Source organism: Homalodisca vitripennis, chromosome 1 (assembly GCF_021130785.1).
Source record: "Homalodisca vitripennis isolate AUS2020 chromosome 1, UT_GWSS_2.1, whole genome shotgun sequence".
Taxonomy (NCBI): Eukaryota; Metazoa; Arthropoda; class Insecta; order Hemiptera; family Cicadellidae; genus Homalodisca; species Homalodisca vitripennis.
In genome coordinates, this window is record NC_060207.1 from 194,358,509 (window position 1) to 194,370,854 (window position 12,346).

Genomic DNA, 12,346 nt, shown 5'->3' on the forward strand with positions numbered 1-12,346 from the left:
ACTCACTATTTTCGCTATCAATGGTTTAACCATTTACAAACAGCAGTATTTTGTCATGCTCTCCACTATGGTAAAATCTTAGCCATGTGTCCGCTGTTGACACCAAAAATAATTATTATAGGACGCAAAAACTGTTTTGATCTATTTGGATCTCATCAGGTGAGTGTAGTACACAGATTTAAGTGTCTACCTCACGACAGCTTTCAGATTTCGAGGAAGCTCAAGATGAAAAGGCATCCAAAAGTCTGCCAAAACTGTGCTTTTCTCTTTTAATCCTCTAAATACAGCTAGAATGTACATAACAGTTTCTTTGGTCCTCTCATCCTGTAGGTTTTCATCTCAATTTCCCCCATACTTCTTCTCTCTTCTCAGATCCCTGGAGAACTTTTTTCATTACTCTCTATATCATTTCCCATAGTTCTCAAACAGAGGTCTCAACTTCATTTTTATCCTAAAGCATACTATAAATGCTAGCAAAGGATGCTGCATCAAAATATCCCTAACAAATTATTGGTCAGAAATATTACATGCTGCAAAACTCATGAGATACTCCATAATTAATTGTATAAATGATCCACAATTAAAATAACAAAGAATCCAACAGTTATTAACAGTTGTTAACAATAACAAGAATAAATAAGAAATGATCCAGGCCTGTACAAAGAATTAACCTAACTACCACAAAAAAAGAACATACACCCCAGGTAGTTAGAAGCAAAAAGGCAAATGTTTTTAGTGTCTCCCTTAAAGTGGCAAAAGCTGCTGAAAAATCAAATGCCCAGAGGCTCGAAAAACCAGCCAAGTTAAGTTCAAAAATGAGCTTGAGAAACTCTCCACCTCTAAATGCAAAGTTAAAGAGAAGTGAGGAAAGTTATGAGGACTTCTTTCTAAAAAATATTGCTTTCTTCAAGAAGCATATGAGGACACACTACGGTTATGCTGGGACTACAGATGATCCATCACAGATAAACCAAATATCTCTGCACACAACTATTTTTGACGACAGTTTGCCCGACAGTATCGTGCTCCCTGCAAATCACACTGCTTCCACAGACAACAGTCCAACAACTTGCACAGAGAACACTTTTTTAGAGGAAGGAACACGACAAGAGAATATAATGGAATGAAACAAAAAACCCAGGATCAAATCTCAATAGCTCACCAAAATATAGATGGCCTAAAAAACAAAATAGAAAGACTGACACACTTCCTCCACAAGTTCAATCCACACATAATAATTCTAACAGAACATGGGCTAAATAGTGATCACTTGAAGAACACCAGGATACCTGAATACGAATTCATCGGAGGCTTCTCCAGAACTCACCACAGGAAGGGAGGAGTTGCTGTATTTGTTAGATTTAAACTAAAAAATACAATCAGCATAGTATCCATCTCTGACATATCATCTGAGCTATCGTGTGAAGCCATTTTACTAAAGATAACATTTAGAAAATCCAACTTTTACTTAATGGGAATCTACAGATCACCACACAGCAGGCTAGAAAACTCACTGGATGCATTATCAGCTGAACTGGACAAAATACACTGTATAAACAATCCAATAGTCATTATGGGTGATATTAATGTGGACAACTTGACGAACAATAATGACAACCAAACCTTGACAGATGCCCTAGAAGGATACAACATAAAAAGACTAGAACTGCCTCCCACACGAATTACACATCATAGCCAGACATCTATTGATTGTATCTGTACAAATCTGAACGAGGACCATCTATCATATGAAGTAATCAGCTCAGGACTATCTGACCACACAGCACAAATCTGCTACATCAAGACAGACTTACAAAATGACAATACAGCAAAATCCAAAAAAAGACTAATCAATCACAATACAATAGAGGAAGTGAGGAAAATCCTAGCCTCCCAAGACTGGCCACAAATTACTGAAAAAACAGACACAGAAACAGCTTTTTCAGCCTTTAACAGCGTTATGAAATACGCGATGGACATATCTTGCCCACATAAAACTTTTAAATTAAAAACCAATCACGCAAAAAGAGTATGGGATACTGAAAGTGAGACACTACGAAAATCATATTTGGAAGCCTTGAACATAGAAATACTTACTGGAGATGTAAATGATAAAAGGGAAACAGCAACTAGGAAGAAGATGTATGATCTTAAGCTAAAAGAACTTAAGAAGAAGCAAAATGCGGAATTCATAGAGCAGGCTGACAATAAATCAAAAGCTGTCTGGAGGGTAATCAACTCTGAAAGAAAACAAAACACCACAACCATAATTCCAGCAAGTTTCATTGTTGAAGGTGAATTACACGATTCTCCCAATAGCATTGCCAATGCTTTAAATCAATTTTTTTCCAGAATAGCAGAGAAGACACTTGACAAAAATAGAACACTGAATCAAAATCCTACACCAGCAAATGTTATTCAGGCTCACTTTGTTACTAACTTGCAGCACCGCAACACTACTGAAGAAGAAATAGGAACAATTATTGACTCCATGAAAGCTAAAACATCTGCTGGAGAGGACGACATTTCTTCAAAGCTAATTAAACATTGTAAAAGTGAACTTTTAACCCCACTGACAACTCTTATAAACAAATCTCTGGACGAAGGAATTTTCCCTAACAGTCTAAAAGTGGCTAAAGTCTATCCCAAGTACAAAAGTGGCCAAATCAATGACGCTGTTAACTATCGACCAATATCTCTGATATCAAATTTTTCTAAGATCCTAGAGCGAGTAATATTGAACAGACTTATAGCACATCTGCAGCAACACAACCTCCTGACCTCTAGACAACATGGATTTATCAAGAACAGATCAACAACAACTGCAGTAGTACAACTAATTGAGTACATTATTGATAAACTAGACCAGGGATGTGTTGCAACAAGTGTCATGCTCGATTTCAGCAAGGCATTCGACTGCCTGGACCACAACCTGTTAATTGGAAAGCTCAAGGCACTTGGGATAATTGGAAAAGAAGCCAGCTGGTTCACAAGTTATCTCAGCGATAGGAAACAATTGGTTGAGCTCAGCTACAAGGATAACAACACCCTTCTCACAGTAAAATCTGAAACCCTCCCAATGAAAAGAGGAGTGCCACAAGGATCTGTCCTTGGCCCTGTACTTTATATACTCCTCACCAATGATTTTCCAAGTTACCTTTCAGAGTTTTGTGAGACAGTGATGTTTGCTGATGACACAGCACTACTTGTTGCCACCAAAAATCGACAAGAGCTTGAAATAAACTCCTATGTGGCATACAGCATGGCAAAACAGTACTGCCTTCAAAATGATCTGGTCCTGAATGAAAGTAAAACCTATCAACTGATATACACATCACTTCCCAATGACTACCAAGGCCTTCCAGAATTAACAACACTAAACTCAAATAAATATCTAGGCATAGTCCTTGACAACAATCTCTCATGGACACCTCATGTGACCCAACTTTGTAAAAAACTGAACATGGGTCTCTATGCTATACGAAGGCTAAAGCAGGTCAGTGATAACAGAACAGCCATCATAGCCTACTACTCTTTATTTGAAACCCACCTAAGATATGGTTTAGTGGCCTGGGGTGGGACAAGCGCTTCAAACCTCCAAAGAGTATTGGTAATTCAGAAAAGAGCCATAAGAACACTGAAAGGACTAAGACCGCAAGAGACATGTAGAGAAGCCTTCAAGGAGCTCAGGATCTTGACAGTTACTGCACTCTATATTCTTGAAACAGTAATGCATGCAGTAAAAATAGGCCGAGCCAGATTAGGAGACCACCACACATACAACACAAGGCATAGGCACAACTTCGCACTTGACACTCATCATCTCTGTCTATTCGAGAAGAAACCATCTTATCGAGGAGCTGCCTTCTACAACTGTCTGCCAGAAGAAATGAAGAGAATCCCTGAGAAGAATCTGAAGAGAAGACTCATGGACTGGCTGCTGGAACGAACAATATACACAGTCCAGGAGTTTTTGGATTGGAGAACTCAGCAATGAAGATGAATAATGACGAATTCTGTAACTCTTACTGTACATACTTTTTACCTAATTCGAACTTAACAATTGTAATTCAAATGACACAATCGCTGTACTCAATGTATATGTGAATAAAGATTTGATTTGATTTGATTTGAAAATAAAATAGGACATAATATGCCAATAACTACTCGAAAAATTAGGATTACTGACACCATAAAGATAATACAACAAAATCAGCCATGCTACTTATTCTTGTTTAAAAGAGAGATTTCTCCCTATTTCTCTCTTTTTGGGGATTGCAACTTAGTGGAAGGTTTTCAGAGTACTTCATCTTCAAATTTAAGTTCTTAACTTTGGAAGCATCATTATTTTTGGAAAAGGTGGATGAGGTACAGCTTACTAATTCTTTACGATTACTAGCTTTCAATGTAAAAACTAAATATGGTGTAAAATTGCATCTTGAACTGAAATGAATGTGAGGTTTAGTACGGTGAATGTCTGATATAGTGGAAACTTGATATATCGAATTCCTTGATAAATCAAAGTTTTGCCATTCCTCTTGAATGTGCTAATTTTCTTCAACGCTAACTTTACCTCTATGTATTGAAGTTTCAGTTTATCAGCTCAAGGAACCGAAGTACAATATCGTACTTTTCATGTCAAGACTTGAAACCCCACTGCCGATACTCCTTTGTTTTCTGTTGTCACCAGTGGTGAATCACCACTCCACCCTTAGTTTGATTTGGACGCTACTGTGATTTGAGCGAATTTAAATCTATGTACAATACTTATAATTTCTTACTACACTTTTTCCAATAAAGTATTCATACTCAAGCTTACATTATTACTGTTGTTGATGGCCTCTATATATTGAAGTCTGCCGATTTAATCTTGATATAATAAATAGAATAAAAATATTAAATCTCCATATATCAATGTCTGCCCCAAACAGGCTTGCTGTAACGAACCTCATTATACAGAAATTCTCGATATATATTCCCTCTTCAGGTTTGATATATCGAGGCTCCACTGTATATGTGATTAACCACTGAAGAACGGGTAAACTAGAGTTTAATATCTTACCTCAGCCTTCTGCTTGGGTGAGAGCCGACAGCAGAGAACTGTTGTACAATTGCAAGCAATTTGACACAGTAAGCCCTGGTCGTGCAACAGTGCTAGTCGCACAGCTGTGCCATCCACCACCAGTCCATATTGTGCCAGGCTCTCCTCCTCCATTTGGCATCTGGCAACACAACGGCAACAATGAACAGTGTTTGATAAGGTACAGAGGTATAGGTTACGTCCCCTAGGTAAGCTCAGCGTAACTTGTTCCAAGTTCAGTATGTCTTTAGTTATTCAGGTTGTGGGAGAAGGAGAAGATAAGCCCCCAAGAGCCTGAGAAAAGTACTTAAATCCTCTGGCAAAGGCACACTTTTATTAATACAAAAAATATAGCAATACAGATGGCCCACCATCTTGAAATTGTTTATCCTAAAGAGCTGACTTATGAACTTACCCAAGGCATGTGGATGTACTTTTTTTCACAATATCTAAGATTTTTATCTTTTTTAAATTTAATTATTTTTGCCATTATTGTGTTCTAAGCTTGAATTGGGTGGTATAAGCTCATTGTATACTGTATATGTGTGAATTTTTGAATAGGTTAGTTTTGGGGTCGAGAGCCTTGATCAGAAAATATATGCAACATTTTTTGTAATCTATATCATGACATTGATTGCAATAAACAAAATTTTAAAAAATCTAAATTAAATCATCACATACAAGATGTGTTTTAGATACTTATAATTATAATTAATAAAAATAAATTATTTAAACCTTCGAGAATTACAAAAACCACAAAAAATGGACTTTTAAGATAGCAGAAGTGGGTAGAAGAGTAAGGAAAGTGCCTCACCTGAACTCCTGTAGAGTGTTAAGACATTCGGTCTCACTGGTCAGATCGTACAAGTCCAGTCTGCGGGTTCCCTGTTTGAAGTGGCCACAGGAGTAGGCAATGTTGAGAGCCGTCTCCACCTTGTCCCCTGTCAGAACCCACACCTGTGCCAAAAAATTAAACACTCTAACTATTGTTTATTTGTGTCCTTAAAAATTGATCTAAGAACGACAAAATTTTGAGAAAAAGTTTTGCAAATTATAGACATAATATAGTTAAAATATTACAGGTAGCTTGTACTAAAAATAGGTTATATGAAATGAAAAAGGTATAACAAATATAAATACTACAATTAACAGATACTAATACTTGTATTTCAAGGTTGGGTAAAGTAAATATTTGTAAATTTTCCAACAAAGAGCAATAACTGACTCTGATATTGACTCTTGGGATTACTCTAATTAGATGTATATGTATCCTTATCGTTGTCCGTTTCCTGACAGTCTAATTTCAAAATGGCCAAAATTGTTAATTTACAAAACTGTAACTTTAATCCTGTATTAGTATCATCAACAATATTTTTTTATTAAGTTGATATGTTGAAATGAATAAGAAACAATGTAGGTCTTAAAACAAAACCTTGTGGCACTCAACGGTTTACGTTAATCCTTTTTCAATTTCAATTATATGTATTATATTTTTTTAATCAAATGGTCAAGAACTTTCTATATCAGTTAATGGAACTTACAGTATTTAAAAGAATGTGTAAGAATATTCTGGGGTAATGGTTTCAGCGAACCTTAATTCCAGCAGATCTGAGGAGCTCTAGTGTCTCTGGAACTCTCTCTTGGAGTCTGTCTTCCACAGCAGTGGCACCCTGGAGATGTAGAGCCGTCTCAAAATCATTGAAGACTTCAGACAGCCTGGCCTCCCGAGCGGTAACATCTATAGTGCTGCGTGCCACCCTCAAAGCTCGGGCCAGCCTCAGGTACTCGCCAGTATCCATCTTACGCAGTCCCAACACCAGCGTGCGCAGACCTCTCTGCCAACAGTTCAAGGGTGAATTACATATTTTGACAGTTTAGTAGAATATTAAGATCTCTGTGGATACATTTATAGCTCTGTTTTGTTACTAAGTTTATTTAACGAAGGAACAGAATATCCTCTGAACTGATAAACAAAATGACTGGTTTTAGAAAGTGAAAAACAAGGGGGATCAACAAAATCAAGCAATTCCAATGAATTGAGTAGAGAGAGGACACCAATATGGAGAGAAAAAAAGCATAGAATGATTACGAGAAAACCAGTATTTTAGTTGGTTTTAAATTGTACTAAAATAACTAAAACAATACAAATGGTTATCATTTAACAGTCGACTATAAATACCACATTGTTCTAAGATATAACATAGCTACATTTAAAAAAAGGCTTGGAAAAAACTGAAAAAAACCTCGTTGACTTTTTGAGTATTTATAAATGCAAGAGAATACACAATTTTTCTAATAAGCAACACAAATTATAAATTATTGATCTGGATATATAGCTCGTATTTTCATAACATCATAAAATAATATACACTTTATTAAACTTGACCGAAACATATTTACTAAGTTCACCTTTGAAAGCCATTTAAAATCCTCATGTCAAGAAAGCATTTAAAAAATAATGTTTGTTCAATTAGATAGTAAATTTCATCAATTACCTTTATTGATACAACAGTTTATATCAAACTGGATGTGTTTGTCTACCACAGCGTGTAGGTAAATTAAAGTACCAGGATGAATGTTAGATTATAAAAATAAGAAATAATATGAAATAGGTTTACTCTTAAAGCTGGTACAACAATGGACAAATAATACGAAACACATATTTTTCACTGAGTTGATTGAGAGCATGTTTTTGAGGAAGAAGATTCATAGAAATGATAAAATGCTTCAAACGTGCCTTACTCATCAGATCTTTGTATCAAAAATGTATCTAGTAGATACATACCAGAGAGAAGTCTGTGTAGTGTCTTATGGTTTCTTCCCGATGACCGGAGACCATAAGAGGCATCATAGAGGATTCTGCCCCCTTACAGAATAGCCACACTTGGTCATCAGAATCTGACACCACCACAGACATCCTCTTGCGATCTACACAACAGAACAACAACTCGGATGAGAAAACTGAGAATGTTATCAGCAGAGGATATATTAGAAACATATGAGTGCAAAACATTATTCTGACGACAACTATTGAGGTGATACAGGTAGGTTCAAAATACTCCCCTCCCCTTTACGACTAATGAATAAAATATATTTTTGTCATAGGTAACTCATTATATCCCTTTGCAAAAAAATTAAATACTGAATTAAAAACGCTCTTAGTGTAAACCACAGCCATGATTTTACTTTCCACTTGACAGCAAAATAACTGGAATCAAAGTATAATATGTTGATGCTGTAATGCTGACATAGTAATGTACAGCATGCAAACACCACATGTTATTTCTGGTAATATGCTATGCAGTGAGCACGTTATTTGCATACTACAAATTGTCTTATTACTGAAAAGGGATCAAGTATTAGAGAATTCACTTAAATAATCTTATAAAGAATTCTCAAATTATTTATGACATTTATAAGAACAATGCAACATACTTAACATTGTATAGAAGTTAATTATATTTAAAACACACAAACCAATACTTAATACTTTTATTTTTTTGAGGCCTTTCGATAGCAAGGCTATCTTCGTCAGACACATCAAAAAAGATAACATTATCGTAATGTGTCACTTCAAGTAAATATTCATAGTTCATAAGCTATACCCTAATGTTTTTTACTTTGTAGATACCATCACGCTGTACAAACCTGAACTAAATTCCAGTGTTTGTAGTTTCTTGAATTTCTTTATTTGTCCTCGAACAGAGACGGATGCATAACCTCCTTCTGTTCCAAGAAACACCACACCACACCTGAAATAATTAAGGTAATATTCTAGTCACACTTGCGAGACTCAAAGTTCACATCGTAATAATTTACAGAACTATGATTTCTGTTCTGGATCTCCTACTTATAAAAATTCAAAATCATGAATAGGCTCATAATGCAAAGAAAAACAATTTTTATTCCCTCTTTTTCACGAATTACATATTTTACTATTGAACTTCATTGATTTCCAAGACATAAAATTGTTATGAATACATATATGTTACATTAATAATGATTGCTTTAATGCATATTCTTGTTTTAAAAGTATTGGTAGAATTAAATTCTCAAAGAATCAAATAAAGAAAGACATTAATTCCTTAATGTTTCAAAGATTAAATGTGCTCAAGAATAAAAACTTCTCTGAAAAAATTCACATCATTCCATTTAGCTTACAATTTTATTGTTTTTTTATAAACAAACAAATAAAACCAATGCTTCAACAAATTTAACATACGTGTATAAACATAGTTCACTTTAGAATATAGAATGTAACAGTAAAAAATAAAGAAAGACATTAATTCCTTAATGTTTTAAAGATTAAATGTGCTCAAGAATAAAGACTTCTCTAAAAAAATTCATATCATTCCATTTAGCTTATAATTTTATTGTTTTTATAAACAAACAAATAAAACAAATGCTTCAACAAATTTAACATACGTGCATAAACATAGTTCACTTTAGAATATAGAATGTAACAGTAAAATATCTTATTAGAGCCAACGTTTTAACCATGCTATGTTTTTTTAGTTTTAAGAAACAAGATGTCCAGTATTAGTATCCTATCCATACATCCTTAAAGTATTATAACATCTCTCAAGACACTCCAGTAGCGTAGCTGAAATACAACACCACCATGATAACCCTCTCATAACCCTAGTACAGGTCATAACTTTTCAAAGTGTGGGTAAATTTAACTAAATCCATTGTATATACTGAAATGCCTCTTTTGTAATAGAACTTATTGGCTAACATTTAATTAGAAACAATTGAATTGTACTAAATTACCAATAGCAATTGCCTGGACTCAATATTGAAGTGAAAGCTATCAATCTACAATTTAACATGATCGCCAAGGAAGAACACATCTATCTAGCCGTACCTGGAAGCAGCCAAGACCAGAGCCTTCTCGTCAGGACTGGAGGCCTGGTATTCCGGCACCTTCCTGGTGTCATGGGGTATCCCCTGGCCACTCATCTCCCCTCTCGTCTGCACACAGTGACACAGAGCCATGGCCAGGAGAAACTGCTCCACTTCTGGCTACAGAACACATCAATTCTACAGATTTGTAGAACAGTTCCATAACGGTTCCATAATGTTTTAATGATTCAACCAATACGTTAAAATGAAACACTGAATATCTTTCAAAAGTGTAATTTTTAAGTCTTTAGCAGCCTTTCATCTCCATAAAGGGATGGCTCTTGTAGTAGTCAGCAAAGGTGAAATTGCATAAGTGAAGTCGAGAGTAAAAAATTTACTAGAGGTCGTAATACAATGAAAATAGAAGAATAAGAAAAACTGTTTAACAACTTGACTGTGGCACATTATTAATAACAATCTCCAATGGTAGCAAAAGATATTCATCATTTATTTTCACAAACAATATCAACAACTAATATTGAGTTTAGCTCCATTTCTCCCTCCATTTAGTGCAATGTCTGACAATGTTACAGATTGATTCCTGAATCTGGAGTCCTCGTCTGTCTGAAGAAATCCATAAAAAATTGATGATGAAAACGTTCAAAATAAATGTTTTGCATTGTTTCAATATCAGATTTATTGTAACAGTGTCTCAATTTAAACATTAATACGAATAATAATACTGTAAAATTAATTTATTTATTCATTATTACTTGATAGTAAAAAACTAGATAGTGCTGTCCATTTTAGTCATTACATTTATACCATACACTGATTTTTTTATGTGTTTATAATTATTAGATGTATGTTTGAAGTTTCTAGTCTCTTATCAAGTACTTCACCGTGTGATGAAATGGAAAACACTCGCCTGATATAGTAGGTGCTGTTTTGATTGTATTGGTTACACAGGAGATAACTCAATCATACGGACTAGGTGTGCTGAGGTCTGGGGAGTTATTTTTGTTAGTTCTGAGATGCGACACTAGGGCTGCACTGTATAATTTTGTTACCATTCAAATGAGATATCTGGGCCTCTCACTCCACAAAGGGTAGTCCGAATGCTCACTTTTTCTTTGCCTCAATTTATAACATTATATAAATTATCTCTTGCACAAATCAGTACCCCACTATCAAATTAAGACTAGTGTCTTCCAGAAGGCTCAAGGGAACGAAATTCCTATAGAAGGACATACTGACAGTAACAGAAGGTAGAAAATCAGAAACAGGACTATTCGTCTGCTGCTGTAGACCCACTTCTTGTTACGGCTGAGGAGTTAAATATAAGAACCCCATCATTGGGTAGATGTGCAGAGAAAAGCTCGGGCTCTTGATAAAAGCTTTTTCTAGAAGACAAATGAGAAATTACTGAATCATAATAGTGTGTCCTTTAAACCATTGAAAGTCTCAGAAACAGAAAAATTTGTTTGCCGTTCTACACCAAAGAGGGGCACATAATGAAATGTTTATACATGTAAGTATAACTTTTTGAGAAAGTTTCTATCTACGGTAGATTCTTAAGTTGCGGAGAAGAGATTTAAGAATGTGTATTAGATATAAGGGCTGATTAATCTTACAGACCGATAAGTCTGCCTCCTTTCTTACTAAAACAGTATGGAAGTACTGAACATGTATGTGTTAAATAAGATGCATAGTAATTCGTCATTACATGCCAATCAGTACTGCAAATGCATCAGGAAAATCCATAACAGCATCTCAGATTAGATCAGTTGAAAATATAGCAAGAAAAAAAAACAACCTTACATGCTATTGAACTGATTAGTAAGAGAATAATAGACCTCTTTTGAAAAAAATTGGAATTTGATATGTGTCCATTTTCTCCAAGAAATTTATGGACTAAACTTGATACTACAGTAAGCTTACTAAATGCTGAAGGAAATGTCAAAACTCAATCACATACAACTGGTGCTTAACTATGAAGTCATCAATTAATTGAGATTATGAGACAGACTCATAGAAAGAGTAGAAAGGGATCAAAGATTTGATTTGGCTTGATTCCAGGTTCTTATTTACAGGGCCGGAAACTTAATTTGATGTTCCTTAATTTTGGGGTTGAATTGAAATGAAAAGAAAAGAAATGAAAAATGAGAGTTAAATCCCCATTCCAGAATACGTATAAACTACATACAGTCAAAACTGTTCATAGACCTCTTTGAGAACAATAATTTAATAATTTTGACTTATAAACAAGACAAATAAAGACTCCGATGAGAATGTTATTCCCATACACCTCTCTGAAAATATCTTAGAAGAATATGACTATGAGTGTAGATTTCTGAAGATTTTGCAATAAATAGGAAAAGTTAGCATAATACCACTGCCTGAACTTTCCAGTCAAGCAAT

General features: G+C 34.9%; 1 protein-coding gene across 2 annotated transcripts in view; it reads right to left on the minus strand.

The window, feature by feature from the left end:
- The window catches only part of LOC124352980 (phospholipid-transporting ATPase IF-like), a 29,038-nt gene that overhangs the window by 11,266 nt on the left and 5,426 nt on the right, over window positions 1-12,346 (minus strand). For both annotated transcript variants that reach the window (XM_046802743.1, XM_046802744.1), the window contains exons 7-12: window positions 9,948-10,105; window positions 8,729-8,832; window positions 7,866-8,008; window positions 6,673-6,915; window positions 5,895-6,037; window positions 5,063-5,222 (exon numbers count right to left, since the gene is read on the minus strand). In XM_046802743.1, coding sequence (XP_046658699.1) covers window positions 5,063-5,222; window positions 5,895-6,037; window positions 6,673-6,915; window positions 7,866-8,008; window positions 8,729-8,832; window positions 9,948-10,105 — 951 coding nt within the window. The remainder of the gene's footprint in view (window positions 1-5,062; window positions 5,223-5,894; window positions 6,038-6,672; window positions 6,916-7,865; window positions 8,009-8,728; window positions 8,833-9,947; window positions 10,106-12,346) is intronic.